This window comes from Lutra lutra, chromosome X (assembly GCF_902655055.1).
Source record: "Lutra lutra chromosome X, mLutLut1.2, whole genome shotgun sequence".
In the NCBI taxonomy this organism is placed as follows: domain Eukaryota; kingdom Metazoa; phylum Chordata; class Mammalia; order Carnivora; family Mustelidae; genus Lutra; species Lutra lutra.
Window position 1 is genome coordinate 72,138,314 of NC_062296.1, and position 25,016 is coordinate 72,163,329.

General features: G+C 36.0%; 1 protein-coding gene across 1 annotated transcript in view; it reads left to right on the forward strand.

Moving 5' to 3' along the window:
* DMD (dystrophin) overlaps window positions 1–25,016 on the forward strand; it is a 2,124,834-nt gene that overhangs the window by 1,376,585 nt on the left and 723,233 nt on the right. The window contains 1 exon segment of the mRNA XM_047715765.1: window positions 16,719–16,883. Coding sequence (XP_047571721.1) covers window positions 16,719–16,883 — 165 coding nt within the window.

Sequence of the window (25,016 nt, forward strand, 5' to 3'; positions counted from 1 at the left end):
CTCCCTCTGCCCCTCCCCCACCCCGCTCTTTCTCTTTCTCTCCCTATAAAATAAAATAAAATAATAAATAAAATAGGTACTTTTTCCTGACAGTTCAAGGATGATCTTAATAAGTATCAAACTATTATAATTTGTTATGACTCTTGTTGCTTGGGTAGATTTATACAGATCCTGGCTTAGTTTTCGGTGATCAAACAAAACACACACACACAAAATAAAAAACCAGTGTTTCCTAACCATCCAGAGCATCTTTATGTACATCAGCCAGGCTGCCACTCTGGTCCCTTCAGCAAATAAGAGCAAAGACTGCTGACAAGAGAGTGGAAGAATAAAGTAGTTCTTTCCTTATTCTGGAATGAGTATGAGATGGGAGTGAAGGAGGGAGAAAAATGTGGGGTTAATTTTTACCAACACATTTTGTGGTATGTGTTGTATAAATTATGTGTTAACTTCTTTGTATGTTTTAATATCCTCAGAGTTTAAACAGTATGTGATCAAAATCACATTATGTAGTAAAGAGTATGTGAGTAGGTGGATAGTCAAGTGGGTGTAAATCTCTATCAAATCCATTTTAGAAGATAAATGATAGCTATTGAAGTTTGGTCAAATCAATTTCACCAATTCACTTTACTTGTCTAATGCCTCTGGGAGTCATTACAGAGCTGGTTACCTAATGTTAGGGTAAGGTAGGTTTAAATCAACGTGAACAGTCAAAAAACATTTTTTTCCAAGAACTATTATGCATATTATTAAGGATTATTTTACTACAGAGTTATTTGCTTATTTGCAAACTGAGAAATTAATGAAGGAAAATACTGCTCATGAACACCAAGGTTTATTTAAAAGCCAATATGGGTTTAGTGTGGTAATAAGGGCCCAGTTCTCCAAGGATGGCAAACCTATTTATTGTACATCAAATTTTACTGACTTTGAAATCTCCCTAGGAGTGTTGATTTACTTCATCATGTATTATGTGTTTCAGATCTTTAGCAACAATAACAAAATCCAAGTGTGCTAATGAAGTGGTTATGCAATGAAACTAATACACACCATGTTCTGACAGGAGATTATACTCTTACATTCAGGTAGAACTGAAAACAATATAGAAAATACAGATCTTGAAACACTGTACTTAATAACCACATGGTTTTTTGTTTGTTTGTTTGTTTGTTTGTTTGTTTTAATTTGACAGAGATCACAAGTAGGCAGAGAGGCAGAGAGAGAGAGAGGAGGAAGCAGGCTCCCCGCTAAGCAGAGAGTCTGTTGCGGGCTTGATCCCAGGACCCTGGGATCATGACCTGAGCTGAAGGCAGAGGCTTTAACCCATTAAGCCACCCAGGTGCCCCAATAACCACATGTTTTAAAAGAAAAGCCAGGGGCACCTGGGTGGCTCAGTGGGTTAAAGCCTCTGCCTTTGGCTCAGGTTGTGATCCCAGAGTCCTGGGATCGAGCCCCACATCGGGCTCTTTGCTCAGCAGGGAGCCTGCTTCCTCCTATCTCTCTCTCTCTCTGCCTGCCTCTCCCCCTACTTGAGATCTCTATCAAATAAATAAATAAAATCTTAAAAAAAAAAAAGGAAAAGAAAATCCACTTACGTTTCAAGGGAAATCCCAATAGCTATGCCATTGGAGGGTGACTGTCCTGAAAATAAATTATAATTGGTCAGTTCAAAATTGTACATGGATTTATAATTTTTAAATGCCCGATGGCATATAACCATAATGTATTATTCACTTTAATATTCATTATTATTTTATTAAATTTCCAGAGGGAGAGAAAATAAATGACCTCCTAGTGAGAGATACTTTACCATGAGACCAGTTATAAAAAATAATTGAGGATTGTGCCAGAAAATATATCATTCCTAAGTTCTGGTTCCCCAGTAGTTTTAATTTATTGAGGTAGAAAAATATGCAAGATGAAATGAGGTCCCCAAATGTTTCATAACGGATGCATTTTATCCAGAACATGATAATGGTCTCTTGAATTATTCAATTAGTATTACTAAATTTTGGAAGGTTTTTAAGAATTATTCTGGTTGGTGGCAAGGCAGTATTTGTTTAAGATGCATTCAGAGTGCACTGTTATTTAGTTGTCATTCAAGGTATGGTGGGGTTGTTGGCAGTGAAGGTTTATACTTAGCCATACAATGAGCAACTTGAATCAATTAAAAAACAATACATTTGTGGATAATATATAGGGCAGTGGTTGGAAGAAAAATAGTTACTAAGTGACTATTCATTGAATTAATTGCACAGGCAATGTTTCTGCCAGTGCTGTAATTAATACATATCTCTTCTCCAGCTCCAGAATCTATGACATCAACATAACTGACAACAATAACAACAGAAATATGTCAAGAAATGAGTCTTCTACCTGTGTTTCTTAGTCTTCTTGACTGACTAGATTCTACCCTTTTGTACTCAGGTGTACTCAAATCATATTTCACCAGCCTAGCTGCCAGGCAAGACCTGTTCTTGCTGCTCTAGTGATCTTGGGCATTCACACACTGACTAAAGTAAGAAGCAGAGGTATAAATGCAACATATATGAGAATATAAACCCTCTGAAGAGAGTGCTGCTTTTAATCCTCAGCTTTACTTTCTGTCTTCTTTGTTCTATTAGAAAATGATTGGTGTGTGTGGTTGTTCATTTAACAAGTGCTATACCACCTAGGAGAAAGTGTATACAAAGATGAAGCATTCAATCATAGTTTTATCTGTATAATGTGTGTGGTGTGCTAGTAGTGCTGGGTGAGTGTGTTTTCAAGCATTCAGGGAAACGTAAGGGAAGAAGATACAAGTGGAAGGAGACTAGTAAAATAAAGAAAAAAAGCAGTACCTGACAGGGCCTGATGAAGTAGCACGGATAATACATGCTACAGAGTTTATTAGAAAGAATAATTATTTCCATCCGGAGGGATTAGGCAATCTCTTCTGAGAAGATGGCACTTTCATTACCCAAAACATGAAGAATGGAAAAGGTTTTATATGTGTCAATTAGGAAAAGAGATATTTTACTGAGGAAAAAGAAGACATTTTAATGGTAGAGTAGACAATGACAGAGAAAAAGAAGGCAAGTCAGGGGGCATGCCCAGAATAGTGAGATCACCATTTTACCAAAATGGAGTTTTGTTATTAGAAAGATGTGAATAGTAAGGTCAGATGAGGTCAGACTGTTGAGGGGCATTTTTTTTTTTCAAAAGGCAAGCCTAAGAATTGGGAGACAATTGGGAATCAGTCATACTATGTAAGCATGAGAATAAAACGAGGGGCAATTTTGGAAGTTGAATTTAGTAGTTGCAAGGACAATTAAGACTTCATCATCCCACATACTTTCAAAGTTAGGAAGAAATTGTATAAGATCCAGTAAGTAACTGAGGAAATTTATTCCAAGAACTGCTGTAAAAGAAAGTAGACTTTCTTTTGTGCTCTTTTCAGTATGTTTTCTCAAAGTTCTGTGGCTAAAAGGAATGGAAGGCAAAGTAGTACAGTGGATAAGTGCACGCATTTCTGAGCTTGACTTCTTGGGTTCAAAGGCTAGCTGGGTTATCACTTACTGTCTGTGTAAACTTGGGCAAATCACTTAGCCTCCCTTTGTCAATTTTTCACCTGTAAAGTATAGATAATAATAGTACCTACATCATAGTGTTGTTACAATTAGATGTTGCTATGTGTAAAAAAAAAACAAACAGACTACTGCTTGGAGCATTGTAAGGACTACAACAAACCATCTATTTCTACAAGACAAGTATGTATGTATACCTAGATTTAAGACAGCCATTTTCTGATTTAAAGTAGTTCATGTTCATTGAAGACAAATTAAAAATGCAAGTGAGAGGGCCGCTTTGGTGGCTCAGTTGGTTAAATGTCTGCCTCCGGCTCAGGTCATGAGCCCAGGGTTCTGGGATAAAGCCCCACCTTGGGCTCCCTGCTCAGTGGAGAGCCTGTTTCTCCTCTCCCCTTCACCATGTTTGTGCTCTCTCTCTCTCTCTTTCTGTCAAATAAATAAATAAAATCTTTAAAATAAAAAAAATGCAACTGAGAAAAGATGACCTATTACCCAGAAATTAAAACTTTTGACATACCACGTATGTTTTCCCTATTACTAAATATACATGCACGTCACTTATTATACATCCACAGGGTATTTAACTGGATGGAAGTTCCCTAACTTTTAACTTATAACCTATTGGTGAGTGTGGAAGCAATTTCAGATGTTTCCCATCTATAAGTGAGGCTGTGGCAAATATTCTTGTGATTTAACATTTGTATACATCATTGTTGCCTTATGATAAAATATGAAAAGTTGAATTTCTGGTCTAAGTGTGAGAATATGCTTATATTTGAATATATATTGCAAAACTCTACCTAATCCACTCCCAGCCCTAACCTTCCCAGAGGGATAGTCCACCTTACTCTCTAGCACTTTTTGAGAGGGCCTGAATGCTTGCACCATTGCTATTACATGACACCGCTGTACTGTAATACAAGAAGTTTAAGAAAAAAAAAAATCTTTGCCAAATCAATAGGTACAACCTTACACCTCACTGTTTGAGTTTGATTTCTGTGGTTTCTAGTGAAGTTAAACAGTCCTAATAGACTTATAGGTCAGTTATAGTTCTTTCATAAATTGTCCGTTTGCAATCCTTGTTCATTTTTTTTCTGTTGAGTATTTGTCTTTTTCCTATTGATCTGTGAGAGTGGTTTTATCTTGAGTGTCTGTCAAGGCATTTAAGGCAGATTGCCTTCAGTTTTGATTTTTCTTTTGTTTGTTTGATTTTTTTAATGTAAGGAAGTTTTAGATTGCTATGAATATAAAGCAGTCACTTTATGGTTTAAAATGAAAATTACAACTTTTACATCAAAATTGTAAGAATATTTTTCCATATTTTCATTATTTGTATGGCTTTGTTTTTTTACATCAAAATTTCATTCACCTGGTATTTAGTTTGGAATTGTATGAGATAGAAATTTTTATTTTTTTTATTTATTTTTTTTTAAAGATTTTATTTATTTATTTGACAGAGAGAGATCACAAGTAGACGGAGAGGCAGGCAGAGAGAGAGAGAGAGAGAGAGAGAGAGAGGGAGGGAAGCAGGCTCCCTGCTGAGCAGAGAGCCCAATGCGGGACTCGATCCCAGGACCCTGAGATCATGACCTGACCCGAAGGCAGCGGCCCAACCCACTGAGCCACCCAGGCGCCCCGAGATAGAAATTTTTAAATTGAGCTAAAATTCAATCAGGTATCATCCATATTTTTAAGTATGAAAGGTTCAGAATTTAGCATTTATCATTAAATTCTTTGGAAATAATGCTGGTTTATCATGAAAATTGCTAGGTATTTGAATTTACAATTCTCTCTTACCATTTTTATTTATTATAACAACTTATTTTGTCTATGTCTCTATTTTATTTTTCATTTAAATTCGAGTTAGTTACTGTATAGTGTAGTCTTGCTTTCAGGAGTAGAATTTAGGGATTCATCGCTTAGATGCAACCTCCAGTGCTCATCCCAGCAAAAGCCCTCCTTAATGCCAATCACCCATTTGGTGTATCCACCCTCCCATCTCCCCTCCAGCAGCCCTTAGTTTGTCCTCCATAGTTAAGTGTGTTCTATGGTTTGCTTTCCTCTCTTTTTTATTTTGTCTTATTTTATTTTATTTTATTTTTCCTTTCTTCCTCTATGTTCATCTGTTTTGTTTCTTAAATTCCACATATGCGTGAAATCATATGATATTTATCTTTTTCTGACTGACTTATTTCACTTAGCATACCCTCTACCTCCATGTACATCATTGCAAGTAACACGATTTCATTCATTTTGATGACTGAGTAATATTCCATTGTATATATATCACCTTTTCTTTATTCATTCATCAGTTGATGGATGTTTGGGCTCTCTGCATGCTTTGGCTATTGTTGATAATGCTGCTATCAGCACTGGGGTAACTGTGAACCTTTGAATCAACATTTTTGTATCCTTTGGATAAATACCCAGTAGTGCAATTGCTGGGTCATAGCAGAGCTCTATTTTTCACTTTTTGAGGAACCTCCATACTGTTTTCCAGAGTGGCTGCACCAGTTTGTATTCCAACTTACAGTGTAGGAGGGTTCCCCTTTCTCTACATCCTCGCCAACAACTGTTGTTTCCTGAGTGGTTAATTTTAGCCATTCTGACTGGTGTGAGGTGGTATCTCATTGTGATTTTGATTTGTATTTCCCTGATGACTAATGATGTTGAGCATCTTGTCATGTGTCTGTTGGCCATTTGGTTGTCTTCTTTGGAGAAATGCCTATTCACATCTTCTGCCCATTTCTTTTTTTTTTTTTTTTTTTTTTTTAAAGATTTTATTTATTTATTTGACAGACAGAGATCACAAGTAGGCAGAGAGGCAGGCAGAGAGAGAGGAAGGGAAGCAGGCTCCCTGCTGAGCAGAGAGCCCGATGCAGGACTCGATCCCAGGACCCTGAGATCATGACCTGAGCCGAAGGCAGCGGCCTAACCCACTGAGCCACCCAGGCGCCCTCTTCTGCCCATTTCTTAACTGAATTATTTGTTTCTTGGGTGCTGAGTTTGTTAAGTTCTTTATAGATTTTGAATACTAACCCTTTTTCTGATAATGTCATTTGCAAATATTTTCTCCCATCCCATCAGTTGTCTTTTAGTTTTGTTGATTATTTCCTTCTCTATGCAAAAGTTTTTATCGTGATGGGGTCCCAGTAGTTCATTTTTGCTTTTGTTTGCCTTGCCTCCATAATGTGTCTAGTAAGAAATTGCTGCAGCTGAGTTTGAAGAGGTTGCTGACTATTTTCTCCTCTAGGATTTTGATGGTTTCCTGTATAACATTTACGTCTTTCATCCATTTTGAATTTATTTTTGTATATGGTATAAGAAAGTGGTCCAGTTTAATTCTTCTGCATGTCACTGTCCAGGTTTCCCAAGGCCATTTGTTGAAGAGACTGTCTTTTTTTACACTGGATATACTTTTTGACTTTGTCAGATTTGGCTCACCATACAGTTGCAGGTCCATTTCTGGGTTCTTTATTCTGTTCCATTCACCTATGTGTCTAATTTTGTGCCTATCTATGTCTCTATTTTAAAATGGATGACAAATCTACCAAATGTAGAAGATACTACAATTGCATGAAGATCATTTAATCAGGGATTTGGGTTACTCATCATCCAAAAATTTATTCAGTAAGCATCCTAATTTACCTTGTAATCCCTATATAATAGTCTTGAATTAACAAATGTCAAATAGTACTTTTTTTGTTTTTGGTGTGTTTATATACATGAATTTCACTTGTATTGGTTATATTAAAGTTTACTTTTAAATACATATATCTCATTAATAGTAATAAGCAATATGGATACAGATTATTCTGATAAATATTAAAAGCTTTTGAAAAGTATGAATTTCAGTACTCCATTTATCAAATAATACATTAGATTTTGAAAGATTAGAGAAAGTATGTTTTGGCAGGTAAGAGAAAAGGAAAGTTAAAATTTGGAGTCAGGAAAACACAGATATTTAGTGCTATATTTTTGTGACTTACTAGTAACTTTAGGAATGATATTTATAGTTGTGAACCTTAATTTCCTCATTTGTCAGTTGTAGGAAAAATATATATATTTTATAGGATTATGGATGAGATTAAAGGAGCTAATATAGGTAAAAGCTGTCATATCATACCTAAAGCATATTGAAAATCTAAGTCAAAATGATAATTTTATTGTAGCAGATATTTTAGAGGGATAGCCAGCCACCCAAGCAGTATTACCCATTTCTTTATTTTTTTTAATTTTTTTTTTAAAGATTTTATTTATTTAATTGACAGAGATTACAAGTAGGCAGAGAGGCAGGCAGAGAGAGAGGAGGGGAAGCAGGCTCCGATGAGAGCCTGAGCAGAGAGCCCAATGCGGGGCTCGATCCCAGGACCCTAAGATCATGACCTGAGCCGAAGGCAGAGACTTTAACCCACTGAGCCACCCAGGCGCCCACCCATTTCTTTATTTTTATTTAACATTTAAAACATAAAAAAAGTTTGTAGTAGTCTGTGTAGTAACCTTATAAAATGCCAAAATATATCAACAATTACATAAAAATGATCTTTAATTGGTAACACCTCCAAAAAATTATGGTTAATAGTTTTATGTATTTCCAATCATTTAAAAATACAGATAAAAAGATAGATGATAGATACTGATATGCCAAATATATACAGAAAATCAAAGACCTAATTTATGTGGGTTGTATAACTTTTCTTTTACCAATTAACATATCACGAATATTTTCAAAATAGAATGTTTTTCAAAGTGTGTACTTTAAAGGATGCAAAATATCCAATTACTTGGATGTAATTTATTCCATTTGAGGGATTTTGTTTCAGTTTTTCACTAGTATAAATGACAGAATTGGGTATTCTTGTCACATGTCTCTGTGTATATCTCTGATAGTCCTCCAGGAAAATTCACTGAAGTAAGATTTTGCAGTAGAATGGAATGAGTAATTTTTTTCTCCTTTCAAATTTTTATTTAAATTCTGGTTAGTTAACATACAGTGTAATATTAATTTCAGGTGTAGAATTTCATGATACATCACTTACATACAACACCAGACACCCACTACCCATTTAGCCCATCCCCCCCACCCACCTCCTGTCCAGTAACCCTCAGTTTGTTCTCTAGAGTTAAGTGTATCTTTTCTGGTTTGCCCCTCTTCCTTTTTCCCTACATTCATCTGTTTTGTTTCTTAGATTCCACATATGAATGAAATCATATTTCTCTTTCTCTGACTCATTTCACTTAGCATAATACACTCTAGCTTCACCCACATCATTGCAAATGGTAAAATTTCATTCTTTTTTATGGCTGAGTAATGTTCCATTGTATGTATATATCACATCTTTATCCATCACTTGATGAACATTTGGGCTCTTTCCATAATTTGGCTATTGTTGGTAATTGTGCTATAAACATCGGCGAGCATGTTTCCCTTCAAATCAGTATTTTCGTATCCTTTGGGTAAATACCTAGTAGTGTGGAGAAAGGGGAACCCTCTTACACTGTTGGTGGGAATTCAAACTTGTATAGTCACTCAGGAAAACAGTATGGAGTTTCCTCAAAAAGTTAAAAATAGAACTACCCTAGGATCCAGCAGTTGCACTAGCACTAGAAATTGATGGATTTTTTTTTTAAGTTAGCATACCATGCTACTAACACCCAGATCAGGAATTAGAACATTACCCTAGGAGCTTCCATCAGGCTCCTGCCCAGTCATTAACCCTTTCCCAACCAGCCCCTCACCAAGGACCAGCTTGCTTCTGACTTCAAACACTTGTAGGGTATATGTATTTCTAGATCATCTACTCCCTACTTAAGTGGCAACATTGTCAAAATTAAGTAAGTGCATATAGTCTGTTCTCACAGCAGTACCACACAGAATTAAATGTATTAAATAATGATATCTGGTAGTAAACATTCTTAAACTTGTTTGTTCTTCAAGATTGCATTAGATATTCTTGGCCTTTGGTATTTGCATATATATCTTAGAATTGGTGTGTCACTGTCTATTAAAAACTAGCTGTTGCAATTCTAATAGAACTTGCACTGAATTTTTAGATTATTTGAAGAGAGTTGATATCTTTACAATATAGAATCTTCCAGTTAGTTTCTCCCAATAGAGAAACAAGGTATACTCCTTTATTTTTTTACTCTTTCCTTACTCTCAAGCATATTGGTAGTTTTCTGGGTAGACATCTTGCTCTTTTGTATGAATTATCAAATTACTCCCTGCAAATGTAAGAATTTATCTTCCAGCAAACATTTAAGAGTGCTTATTTTCTAGAACTTTAGTTAAGTACCTTTGACAAAAACCAATATAATAGGCAAACGATGGATTATTATTGCTGTTTTAATTTGCATTTCACCAATTACTTAGTTGTTAGACTTTTGTTTATTGGCTCTTTGCATTTTTTGTCAAATTCCTGTTTATATTCTTTATCAAGTTTTCCAATAGATTCTATATCTCATTTCATTTATTGAAAAATCTTTTTAAAATGAAAAATTATAACCTATATGATAGATACTGCAAGTAGTCCCAGCTGTCATTTGTTTTTAATTCTGCTGATTGGCCTTAATTTTGAATGAGCAATACAAATATTATACTTAATAGTTTATTCACATTATTTTCTGCTTCTAAAAGGCTTCCTCACACCAACATTTTATTCTAGTTCTGTTATTAATTTTTTATACTTAACACTTTAATTTTTCTAGAATGTTTTTGGTATAAGATATGAAGTAAGTATTTGATATCTGTTTATTTCTAAAACAGACACCTCTGTTTATCTTATTATTAAAATTTCTACACATTTGAAATTAAAATTCAGAAGTTGAAAAAAGGGAAGCTAATCTTGTGTGAAATTAGGGCAAGATTTGGTTAGATACTAAATTGACACATGAGGGTACTGAATGTGTTTGATTTTTTGCTTTTACCACAGGGAATATGTCATATGAAGAGCATGGCTCCATAATACCTAAAAAGACTTTTTGGGAAAAGGATGCATTTTACTATTAAACTGTGTCCATATTTTGATAAGAATATGAAGTAGTAAGTGTAATAGTAAATAATTTTAAGACACATAAAAACTGACATAAGACCTACTTGTATTATGTTATCTTTCTCCATGAACTATGTAGAAGCCATCAGTTTCTGAAGATCCTTTTGAAGGTGTGGTGAATCAAAAAACTAGAGGTCAGAAGGTTTCAAATGCTACCCTACCATTAGCTAAGTGATATTGTCTTAGAAAAATAATCACGATTTTGGACTGGTGGCTTTCGATGTGTTACATCCTACTAATAAAGATTTGTTATTAAAATATATATTCTCAACCATTACTTTTGGTAGGAAGAAAAGCTGGTAGTTTTTCTTTCTAAATTAATTTATTTCTCTCTGAAGGTAATATGTTTTTATTTTGCAAAAATTTAAAACTGTAGTGAAAATCTTCTGCCCCATCCACCATCTGCCATAACATCACCAAGCATTGATTTTACTTGCATAAATACATCTACAAGATAAATTCCTAAGAGCAAAATTCTGGCTATAAGATTATGTGCATTTTGTAGATATTGACAAGTTGTCTTCCACAAGGGGTACACCAGTTTGTCTATCCCACTGGCCATATATAATCATATATTCTCCACTACCCTGGCAGCCTAGTGTGTTCAGACTTGGATTTTTGTCTGATCAAATTTTCAGATTTCTCATTACAACAAATTTTAGCTTCTTTATGTTTGTTTAAAATCCATTTATGTTTTCTTTTTTGTGGATTGTCCTTAACTTTTGTCTAGCTTTTCCTCTGGCTTATTGGCCTTTTTTTTTTTTTTTTTTTGAAAATGTACTTACCAAAATTTAATACTTAATTATTATAAATTTTTCAGCAAAGCAAGAACAGAAGATAACTTTATCAGTCATAGAAGGGATTCATGAAAATCCACAGCTAATACTATGTTTTTATGTTAAAAGATTAGCTTAGCTTAAACTTTGGATCAGGCAAGGATGCTTACTTGTAAAACTACTGAATATCATTCCAGAGTCTCCAGCTAGAGGAACATGACAGAAAAATACTTTAAAAAGAAATAACATTGTCTCATTTTCAGATGAAAAAGTTATGTACATAAGCAGTTTCCCTTACCGGTTCTTTTTTTTTTTTTCTTTTTTCTTTTTCTTTTTTTTTTTAATAATTTTTTTTATTTTTTATAAACATATATTTTTATCCCCAGGGGTACGGGTCTGCGAATCGCCAGGTTTACACACTTCACAGCACTCACCATAGCACATACCCTCCCCAATATCCATAACCCCACCCCCCTCTCCCAACCCCCTCCCCCCATCAACCCTCAGTTTGTTTTGTGAGATTAAGACTCACTTATGGTTTGTCTCCCTCCCAATCCCATCTTGTTTCATTTACTCTGCTCCTACCCCCTCAACCCCCCATGTTGCATCTCCTCTCATATCAGGGAGATCATATGATAGTTGTCTTTCTCCGATTGACTTATTTCGCTAAGCATGATACCCTCTAGTTCCATCCACGTCGTCGCAAATGGCAAGATTTCATTTCTTTTGATGGCTACATAGTATTCCATTGTGTATATATATCACAAATGGATGAAGGATCTCAATGTGAGAAAGGAATCCATCAAAATCCTCGAGGAGAACACAGGCAGCAACCTCTTCGACCTCAGCCGCAGCAACATCTTCCTAGGAACATCACCAAAGGCAAGGGAAGCAAGGGCAAAAATGAACTATTGGGATTTTATCAAGATCAAAAGCTTTTGCACAGCAAAGGAAACAGTGAACAAAACCAAAAGACAACTGACAGAATGGGAGAAGATATTTGCAAATGACATATCAGATAAAGGGCTAGTGTCCAAAATCTATAAAGAACTTAGCAAACTCAACACCCAAAGAACAAATAATCCAATCAAGAAATGGGCAGAGGACATGAACAGACATTTCTGCAAAGAAGACATCCAGATGGCCAACAGACACATGAAAAAGTGCTCCATATCACTCGGCATCAGGGAAATACAAATCAAAACCACCATGAGATACCACCTCACACCAGTCAGAATGCTAAAATTAACAAGTCAGGAAATGCCAGATGCTGGCGAGGATGCGGAGAAAGGGGAACCCTCCTACACTGTTGGTGGGAATGCAAGCTGGTGCAACCACTCTGGAAAACAGCATGGAGGTTCCTCAAAATGTTGAAAATAGAACTACCCTATGACCCTGCAATTGCACTGCTGGGTATTTACTCTAAAGATACAAACGTAGTGATCCGAAGGGGCACGTGCAGCCGAATGTTTATAGCAGCAATGTCTACAATAGCCAAACTATGGAAAGAACCTAGATGTCCATCTACAGACGAATGCTTATTGGCCTTTTAAAAATTAATTTGCAGTAGCTTTCTTATGTCTTAGGAAAATTAGTCCCTTACCTGAGATGTCACAAATATCTTTTTTCACTATTTGTCATTTGTCCTTTGACTTTGCTTTTACGGGATTTTTTTTTTCCATTCACATGTTTCTCATTTTTATATAGTCCAATCAAATAATATCTTTGTTGGCTAATTAAAGCTATTTCACTTGAGGATAAAATGACGTTCTTTATGTTAACTACTCTGGACATGCCTTGCTTCTTAAATTAAAAAAAAATTAATCTTAAATTTTGAAATTGTTCATCTTTCATTCACCAGATATTTATTGAAAGCCTGTCATGTGTAGGAACCCAGTTCATCCAGAAATCAAAGCTCAGTAAGGGAAGTCAATGTAAATAACAAAGAGTATAAGGCAAATGCTATGGTGGTGGAGAGCACAAAGTCTGTGAGGATATACCCAATGCAAATGTCATAACTAATCTGAAAACTACCTGTCCCCCACAATCTCATTATGAGCTATCATTTAATTTTTTCACATATTAGTCAAATCTCACCCATTGAACTGTGTGCTATCTGGAATTGTTCTTCCTCTAGCACCAGGAAAGGATGGGTTGGAAGTGTAAGAAGGAAACTTAACAATCTCGGTTGAAAGTTACCTGGATTTCTGGGTTGATATGTCAACCCTATTGGTGATAGGTATAAATGAGTTCATAGCTCAATTTTAGAGATTTTAAGAAAACATGATGGCTGTTATTTCCATTAACCTCAGAATCTAGAGGCTCTCAGACACTGCAAGTTGAAGCTGTAAAATATTTTTTACATATACTTGTGACTAGAAAATAATCCAATAAAAACAAACTAGTAATTTCCTTATAAATGCTGGAAAAGATAAATAGAAAGCATTATTAGATTATATATTATAGACCTGGAATTACATTTCCAAGTCTCTCCCTCACACACACACACAAACACACACTCAAACACACATACACAAATACATTATCTGTCACCGTAGATGTCATTATGGGTTAGAACTCATGAGACATAAATAGGCCTTTATCTAACACTTTGTTTACTTGACTTTATATCAGGATATAAGTCAAACAAAAGAAGATATAGCATCACAATTCATTATCCATGAACAAGCATTGCATGTTTCCTGTGCACGTTGCTTCTTTTAACTCCTTATCCACATAGGGAAAGGCTGCCAGAGGGGAACACCAAGGTCTGTGCAGGTCAATTCAAATACAAGTCACAGGCTCTATTTCCTTTCCATCTTTTATACCATTTTTAGTTATCCAGACCATCAGCTTTATGCCAATTCACAGCTTCCCCAAAGCAGATACAGTTCTATACAACAAACAATGCAGGCCTAATGTTTCCCAATCATCTTAAAGTTAGCCTTCCAAGGAAACATTGTTGTGGGAGCCTAAGATCAGTCTCAGGCTGGAATACATCAGTATAGGCTGAACATTAAATCTTGACTCATGCACACACATGCATTGTACACAATATATGCAAATGCTTTTATTGGTTTCAAAATACATATTGTTTGCATATAATCAGAACTTACATAAAATTCCTTCTCCTATAAATTAACTGACAAGTTATTTTGTCCATTAATGTATCTCCTTTTCACCTCACACCTCTTGGGTGCAATTAAGAAACAATGTTCTTCAGTTAGTTATTTCAAAAGTATCTAAAACAGATGCTCCAAAGTATGGGGCAGTATTTAGATGATGCACTAGTTACACCATATTAGTATACTTATATAGTACAAGTATAAGTAACTTATAGTACACTATATTAGTATACTTATCTAGTTTACTTTTTAAATATTCTCTGTAATATTGGTGAGGGTATGGAGAAAAAGGAGCCCTCTTGCACAGTTGGTGGGAATGTAAAAAGATACAGCCACTCTGGAAAATAATATGCAGTTTCCTCAAAAAATTAAAAATAGAACTACCATACAATCCATTATATGTGCTGCTGGGTTATTTACCCAAAAAATACAAAAGCACTAATTGAAAAGGATACATACACCCCCTATGTTTATAGCAGCATTATTTACAATAGCCAAATTATGGAAGCAGCCCAAGTGTCCATCAACAGGTGAATGGTTAAGTAGATGTGGTGTGTGTGTATACACACACACACACACACACACACACACACACAGAGCGCACAATGGAATATTACTCAGCCATAAAAAAGGATGAAATCTTGCCATTAACAGTAATGTGGATAGAGCTAGAGAGTATAATGCTAAGCAAGTTATGTCAGAAAAAGACAAATATGATTTGTATGATTTCACTCATAGGGTGAATTTAAGAAACAGAACAAACAAGCAAAAGAAAAAGAGAGAGAAACCAGGAAACAGACTTTTAACTGTAGAAAACAAATTGATAGCTACCAGAGGGGAGGTGAGCAGGGAATGGGTGAAACAGGTGATGGGGTTTGAGGTGCGCACTTGTGATGAGCACTGGGTGTGATAGGGAAGTGTAGAATCACTATATTGAACACCTGAAATTAATATAACATGGTGTGTTAACTGTACTGGAATTAAAATTTTAAAATGTTATCTATTATAACATGATCTTTTATAATGGATGTATGTTGTAGCATTGTGTTTGTGCTATAATGTATTAGACTAGTATTAATCATATCATAAAGACTTGCCATTACAGGTTCACATTCTTTACTACCATGTACCTGTTTTGGCCCTTGACAATAGGAAGAAAAGTCTTTAATCTTGCTTATCCTATCTCCCTACTTACACTTGAGCTTAAGCAATAATCATGCGGTAAGTTTATTGTCATTCACTATCATGCAGGTTATTGCTCTCAGCTATTTACAATGAATTACCTTATTTAATCCTTATAGTGACCCTGTGAAGCAGATACTGTCATTATCTGCATTCTGTAGAGAAGGCACTGAGAATTAAAGAAAACTTGGCTGAAGTGCTGGGAAAGAACTAGAATTGAGATTAAAACCAAGCAGCGTAACTCTAGACTTCACAATGTTGAACACAGTATCCCATTCCTTCCCAAGGTATTTTATGTTTCTCAACCCCAATGTTGTCATCCATTTATAAAATGGGGAAAAGAATAGTATCTGTATCATAGGATTGTTGGTTGGGTTAAAGAAGGCTGTAAATGTGAAACTTACTAACATGGTATTTGTCATATTGTAAGCCCTTAAGAGAAATAGCCTATGATCATACTGGTATATCCTACTCTAATCCAAATGTCTTTTTTTTTTCCTTTTCATTCCAGTGATCTGGAATTTTGTTTTACTCGGTTATACTTAGACCCACAAACTATAGCCTACCTCCCCATTTTATTTCGTGCATAAAAAAATTCCCTTGCATAGTTTTCCTTAACATGAAAGAAAGTTAGAAGGAAGTATAAAGACAGAATATCTGGCATCTAATATGCAATACCTTTATGTTTAGTAAATGAGTGATTCAGTGGAGAATGTATTTGTTTACTTTATTGGTTGGAGTTGGGTATGCATTTGTGTGAGTGTGTGTTTTGAATTAAAAAAAAAGTCTTATTGTCTTTAAAGCATAGTATTTGGGGGAAGACTATTAATAAATGATTTGTAGTACATGAATTAAATCCTAATATGTAACCCATGTGAGTAATCCATATCATCCTGTAAAACACCAAATTCAGTGAATTTCTATAACATTTTAAAGCAAATAATTTTAGAATATATTTATTTTTTGCTTTTTTATTTAAACCATGGGAATCTTCTCCTCTTTTTTTCCCTGCAGGTTTCTAGAGATTTGCCTGAGAAACAAGGAGAAATTGAGGCACACATAAAAGACCTTGGACAGCTAGAAGAGCAGTTAAATCACCTGCTTCTGTGGCTGTCTCCTATTCGGAATCAGTTGGAAATTTACAATCAACCAAATCAAACAGGACCATTTGACATTAAGGTAGGGACTCTTTGCTTTAAATATTATTTTCTAAAAAATGGCAATATCACTCAGCTAAGTTTCTCATGCATTAACATAATCACCATTGTTGTTATAATGTTAATAATAATAATAATAATAAATTGACTAGCATTTGTTGTTTTCTCTTACAGCACTTACTAGCAATAATGTATTCATTAAACTCTTATAACTAGAATGCCTTTGACATCTTTGCTACTATGACCCGTTTGCCATCCGTACTTTAATTGCACTCAATGTATGTTTGTAGACTCCTTATCTAAAACTAAAGTTGTTTAGGACATTAGGTGCCTACCAAATACAGTACAGGCTCTTTAGTAAATATTAGAAAACCCTCTCAGGCTGTCTGCAGTTTACCTTTGTATCCTTGTACTCTGCCAACAACCTCCCTTTATATTCTAGCCACAAGAAATTATGTTACGTTTAAATGTATGTGGTTTCATGTCATGTTTGTGTTTTTTATCTCTCTTCCTTAAATTACTTCTTCCTCCTTTGTTGGCATGATGAACTTTTCTATATCCTTCAAAACTCAATTCAATGTCTTTACTTCTTTAAAAGTTTTTTTGATACCCCAGGTAGAATAAAAAACCCTCTTAGATTTCTTATAAATCTCTGGTCCATTTTCTGTAACCTTTGTACACTGACTTACACTTAAATTTTACAAACCTGAGTACATCATGACACTCTTCTTCGGATACAGAGGGCTTCTTCTTACTTATCTGCCTCATTCCCCTCCTTTCTAAACACCCCCATCTTAGGGCCCAGTGTCTGATGGATACCTGTATTTTTTAATCAAAGTATAAAGGTGGTAATGAGACACCCAGAGTGGTAATGAGGTGCCACAGGTAAGCCTAGTGCTCTAGACCAACATGCCAGTTGGACCCCACCATCTCCTCCTTTTAGTGTCCCTGTGGACATTGACTATCCCTATCTTTTCTCTCTTCCCAGGAGCATATTCCAAAGACTTATCCCAACTTGATGCCCTGCTTTGCATCTCCTATGGGCCAACAACATTAAACAGCTAATCACATAAACCAATTAAATTGAAATCTCAACCTCTTGATTAATGTAAGCATGGGCACTTTCAGACTAAATAAGTAACATCTTGAATAAAGTTTTACTTTTAGTTTACTGACCCTGATTTTTCATTTTGCTTGCTTTCCAAGGTTAACACAACCTCATGCTTTTTACCTCCATGTAGATGCTGTTTTGCTGGGAGATAAGGCAAGGATAAAATAAAGTGTGAGGTTATTCTAGAGAAGAGAAAGTCCAAGTTTAGGAAAGATGGGCTTAAGTGAGATTAAGGAGAGAGAGAGAGAGAGAGAGAGGTTGGGAACAACTAAAATGAGTTATGTTTGCAAAGTGCACTCCGCTACTTTCACCTTACCTCTTCCTGCCATGTATATCCACCATTCTGTTAGCAAACCCCGAGCACTGATGATACCATGTACATCACAGATAGACATCATTTCGCCCCTGCAATACCTAGGCTGCTCATCTAGTGGCATGGTCTTCCATTCAAGTCTAACGGATAAGATCAAGTCACAGTAGTCTTTACCCAAAAAAAAATTTTAGTTGGTTTTATGAAAGTATACAGGACAGGGAACAACACAGTTGGTACAGTGGTGACACAACAGAGGTCTTGACACCAGACCCTGGCTTCTGATGAACCATTCACCCTGTGTTTGGGTTAGGTGTAGTCACAGGGACAAGACTGGTTGAGTGCAAAGCCATGTCATCATTCAGGTAAGCCACCAGTCCTGGAAAGCCTTCACTGTTTTTACCTTGCTAGCACAGTGCCCTCAGTGGTACTTGGGGTACAGTCTCCAGTGCAACTGCATCTCCTCAATGCTCATTTTTCAGTGATCAGTCATCTCAACAAAGACATAGTTATTTACTCCAACAAACAGTATCCTCAGCCAGATTCCCTTGGATCTAGCATAATCGTAAGTATTTCTTGATTTAGTATTATAAAGAGGAAGGCCATAAACTCTTTGTTCCCAGTCAGAAGGAGCTTTCTGTAACTCACAGGCAAAAGCACATTCCTTTGCTTTTAAATATAATCTTTAGTTAAAATGAGCTGCTTCATTCAAGTAATAAAAAAATATATTCAATATTAGCTATCTCTGTACATGGAATATATTAATAGGAAGGATAACAAAATCCTTTGATGCAAAGGGATGTTGTTGACTGAACCCAAGTGACTTTAGTCCCAGTCTCAACACCCCCACCCACACATAATTGTTCCCAAATATGCAAAACTTGTGTTGGCCATTTGTTTGTCCATAGCCCATACACCCATGCCAAATAGGTCCCTGCAGTTTAGAGTGAAAGCTCCTCTCAGCTGTGTTAATCAGTTTCCTTTATCAAAGCTACAAGTCCACACTCTCACTGCTGTGTGTGCTTTCGGAGAGTCATGATATTTGCCTCCTGCAGCTTGGTCTAAATCACTAAGGGGAGAGGCAGCTGCTTTTTCCCTGGCAGTAAAATTCCTTGGCTTCAGTCCTCTGTGCATATTCTGAGTTTCTCATATCTGGAGTGTAGATTTCAAAAATATTCCCTTAGCCTTTTCCTTCTTCCCTGTGGCTATATGCAAGGCAAAAAAAGATCATAAAATCATATATATGGTGACTTGAGACATTCTCCCTATAATTCTCAGACCCCTAGCTTGTAATCAGGAAATAGCAACCTGTGTGATTAATACTAACTTAACTAGTTCTTTATCCCTCTTTGTCTAGCTTCTATCTAAATTCACTGCCTAATAAATGATTTATTAAGATAGCTCAGAGTTCTTTTACTATAAGATATGTGATTTTAGTCTGTACAGCCTACAATAGCTCTCTATTTAAAGAGATTAAACTTCTTTTTTCAGTCAAAGAAAGATGGGAAAATGGACTTTAAACTACTGAAAACCAAAAATAGTTTTTAAATACTTTTGTGGACATGACCATTTTTTAACACCGAGAAAGAAACTCCTTTCTAAAATCTTAGGAATGAGTGAATGCAAAGAAAGTAGATGCACAAGGAGCCTCCAATTCCTAAATGTAAAAAAATTGTCTTTGTCTGTCCGTGGGGGCCATGGCTACCTCTGAAACAAAGAACCTAAGGCCTTGACATCCAGGTCATTTGTTTTCTCTAGTCAAACTCAGAGCACCTGTTAGAAAAATATGTAATACCCTCTGTGAGCCTCAGTTTTGCCTGCTTGGCACTTCATGCTTATTGATGAAATGCAGCTAGCTGTGTAATGAAACCCAAATAAAAAAAGCCTTAAGGGCTCTGTTCTAATACATTGTTTATGCTGGAGTGAAAATTGACTGCACATCGCTTGGCTTGTGCAATTTACTCCCAAAATATTCCTATTCAGGAAATCCTGCAAATAACAATATTCATCTTGAAAATCACCTCACCGAACCCTTAGCAAACTGAGAAACATAATCAATGAGATTGTGATGTAGAAGGTGAAAATTAGGCATCATCACAGACCTTTCCCTTCAGTCAGCCCACTAGAAGGCATGCCTTTGAATTTAGATTTTCAAAGATACTCTCAATTTAGACATAAAATATGTTGATTTCAGATTTTAGAAATGATAATTGAATGCTAAGAACAGGGGACCAGTTAGAATTTCTCTAAAGGGGCTTATGTTTTTAATCTTTAATGAATGCTGTCAATAATGAGCTGTGGGTATACTATTTATCTGACACACTGCTTTCGAAACTTTGTATGAAAATATGAGGGGTGGCGGGACACCTAATGTTATGTTAAGTCTTGCTGACTGAAATATCTTCATATTGAAGACAGGGAAGTTTTCTTTTTCTCTTCAAGAATGACTTTGCTTCTGTGATCTATAAATAACATGACATACTGTTCTGTTGGCTCTTCCCTTCCATGTAAGAAACTTAATTGCCCATAATGACGAGTGCACAAAGAAAACTTTGTGGACACAATTAAAGTGACTGAATGATAAAGTATATGAGCATCCAGACTCTTTTGCTGTGTGTTCATGTTGCTGTGAGTGTTGTCAAAAAAAAAAAAAAAAAGCACTGGATAACTTAATAGGCAAGGAAGACTTTATTCAAGGCTATTGAAATAGGAGAGAGAGACTGAAGTCAACTCCACTGAATCAAAATGCAGCAAATATTTTAATCACTGGGATGAGCTAGTGTTAAAGTACTGGGGGACAGTAGTGGGGACATTGGTGACTGTGATTTGGCCTTGTGTGTTTGCTAATTGTCCCTTACTATCCCCCTCCACCCCACACTGAGATGGGAAGCCAGTTAGCCTTCCTAATATTTACACTTCAATGCGGTGGCTCCCAGGTATTTGAGAAAAACATTCTGAGATGGTAAAAGACTTCTCAAAGAGGCAGATGAGGAATTTAAAATTGAAAGTTTTCTCAAGTAAATGCACTAAGAAAAAAGAGTTCAGGCCTATAATCAGGAAGAAACCCATCTAATTCTTCAGTCAACCTTAAGGAGAATGCCAAGGCCATCTTTGTCACTGCCCTCTTTTGTCCAGGGGAAGCCAGTTTTCCCACTGAACAGCTTGGGAAAGCTACTCCAAGCCAGTTATTTCAGAAGCTTTCTGTTGTTCAAGGACTACTTGAACTGAAACTTGATAGCAGAGAATTTTGCAGCACAGTGTAAGCAATTATGTGTTTAATAAGGGGTATTTTCTATGGTAGTAAAAAGAAAAATAAAGATTAATGGTTGGAACCAACTATAAACCCAGTTTCCAAATCCAGACGGCAGCCAATGAAGAAGATTCCTAGAGGTTGGGCTGGAAACATCTTTAAATGGTGATGTGACAATGGCAGTGGCCATTTTATGACTGAATATTTGGGGTGACAGCACAGACATCAGAGAGTTTTTATAAGACTGTCCACAGTCATAGCTATTTCCTGGAGCAGAGCATAAAGCTGTGGGACTCCCAGTGAACTTTCTGAGAAGCCCTTATAGGCAGTGCTCCAGGCATGCAGGTTGTCCATAGATAATTCACTGTGCTGACAAGTCCTTTGAAGCCAGTATCAAGTGGTCCAGCTTCAGCTCTCTAGGTTTCTTTAGAGTCTGAGAGGAAAGTTCAACTATAGGACAATCTAGGATCTCTATAATGCTCTAAGTAGTTAGCTTTTAGTTCTCAGTGATGCCGGGTCGGGAAAAGAGGAGAAAAAAAAATGGAAACACGAGTTTGGAAACTTGTAGTCAGATATTGAAGGAAACTAAAAGAATTGAAAATTTGGTAAGGATGAACAAAATGTGTGAGACAGTCCAATTTGCAGGTCAGTAACAATATCACATAGTTTACAGGGAAATAGGAAAGAGCTCAAAGGCAAAGAACAAGACTAGAATCAGGGTGTGCTCCAGGATTCCACTGAAACATAATTTGGGTTTCTCTACAGTCACCTCCCATGTGATCTAAGGTACTCCCAGTAAGATTATTATTGTTTATCTAATAAAGCTGGACTGTATTTATGAAAGTTCAGCAAGGATAGTAGCCGGCTACACAGGGTTTTCAAAGTCTGTGTTGCTATAAGTTTTTATAAAGAATCTCAGATTTGACTTTTTTTTTAAGATTTTATTTATTTATTTGACAGAGAGAGAGAGATATCACAAGTAGGCAGAGAGGCAGGCAGAGAGAGAGAGGAGAAAGCAGGCTCCCTGCAGAGCAGAGAGCCCAATGTGAGGCTCGAGCCCAGGACCCTGGGATCATGACCTGAGCCGAAGGCAGAGGCTTAACCCACTGAGCCACCCAGGCACCCTCAGATTTGACTTTTAAAAGGTTCATGAGATTAGGAATCCATGCCAAGAACTTGCCATGAGATGTTACCTGCAGTACCTATAGATTGGGGTGAATTTTTCTACTCTGACAGACCTCAAAATATCCTAAGGCTTCCTGGACCTGCCAGGAAGTGACCTTCCTTATTTACCTGTAAGACTGGACATTCCATAAGACAGGCTCATTTTCTGAAGAGAGGGCTTTATAAGCATTATCTCCAAAGAGTATACTCTGGTTCTTTAAAACTATCTGGTCATATCCAATTTTATGTATATCATTCTCAAATATGACATTCCAGTCAAAGCCTTGGTTATATAATCAATTTTCTCAATTATGTCCTGTTACAAGAAAGACAATTCTTATTGAATCTGTGCAAATAATCATATTGCCAGGAAAATAAAATTACTCTATAGGAGTTTATGAATTCTGGAGGCAGGGAGAAAAAGATGAATATTTCATTTCTGTTTATAAAAGTATAATCTACTAAGTTGATCTGAGATAGAGATGGCTTATGAAAAAAGAAAAAAGGAGTTCCTTGTGTCAAGAAAACAGAACATTAAAGCATCAGCAATATTTCAAACAAAAGCCTTAATCAAGTGATTCGTCATCAGTTCAATCACTTCTCTGTAATTGATTATCGTTTTGCTTGATCTCCAGCTAGCAGTTTCATAAACCCATCAGATTCTCCACTGGAGTTCCAGAAATCCTGATTCAGTCAAAGCTATTTAAGCAAAGTAGCAGATGGTTGTGCCCTAGAGTACCTGATACTGTCCTTTCCATGGGTCTCTGAGACAGTCCCTTATTGTTGAACACAAGAATTCTGGCCCTGTAGCTGATTACAAGCACTTTCAGAGAGCCTCAGAGTAAAACAACTCTCTGTAAATGATAATAGGCTTCGAACAGCCATTGTTAAAAATCTGGTGAGAATTCACTGAAGGGAATTCAGTCGTTTCTGTGGCATACAACATTTCCGGGTAATAACTGGAATTATCACTGATGACATTATACTATGGTCTGTTAAGCAAAGCAGAACCAAGTCGTATCATGCACAGCAAGGGCATTGACTAATTTCTAGTAACTTGATATAATTACTGAAATATTTATGTTAATAACATGTGACCCATACAAATAATAACTTCTCTTTTTTGATAATGCTTTTTATACTGACTCAACATATCAAATAAGCCTAACTATTCTTCATATATCTTTTTTATATATTAAGAGAGAACAAATGTGAGAGAACAAATCTGGAGATTTTTCATGTCAGTTTGAGATCAAGATTTCATTTTGGGTTTGATTTGTGGAAGGCAAAATATCAAAGGTTGTCAAAAATGTGAAGAAGTTCGAACCCTTGGTTAAATAGGATCATAGGTCACTGACACAGTACTTGACTACCTATTTAACCAAAGTGACAGTGAAAGGTTTCAAAAATAAACCTAGGAGGTGACATGGTTATAAAAGGTTGGCTCTCCCGAATGTGAGAAGATTCTTAAATAATCAAGGACATGATAAAATCCACATAAAACACAGGAAATTATTCTGATAAGATACAATCATTCTTGCTTACCTGAATTACTCAGAAGGTAAAGAAAAAGCTTTTACAATCTGTTATTAAGAACAAATCAATAGGGGCGCCTGGGTGGCTCAGTGGGTTAAAGCCTCTGCCTTCAGCTCAGGTCATGATTCCAGGGTCCTGGGATAGAGCCCAGGCTGGGATAGAGCTCGGCAGGGAGCCCGCTTCCTCCTCTCTCTCTCTGCCTGCCTCGCTGCCTACCTGTGATCTCTAGCTGTCAAATAAAAAAAAAACTTTATAAAGAACAAATCAATAATCCAAGAAAATTTTGTCATTTTAATGAAGAAAAAAATGAATTCTAGTTTTACATTAATATACTGTGGATACTAAAGCTCATTTGTAAAAAGCTTACAAATAAACCCATTCAGTCATAGTAAGCTTTGATCACATGAAACCAAATTTCTTTTCCACAAACTTTCTACAACTTTCAATATCCACTCAGATTTTGTCCTACACTAAGGACAAAATTACTCTCTTCTTAGTTAACAAAACCAATGCTATTACACACCTTTCATATGTTGCGTACAGAGTTGTTTCTCTTTGACCTTAATGTTTCTAAAAGTTTCATTTATATATATTGATTGTACCTTTTTAACTATTAGTAACTTTTGTTTTATAGAAAAAACCAGAAAGCAGATAAATGTGAACTGTCATATGCTAGCATTTTGTAGCAGACTAGCAACGATTATGAAAACAAGTTGAGGTTATCTATTTAATATGAAGTCTAAATGTTTTCATTCAGTATTTGTGTAGGAGACTGTTAAGCTTT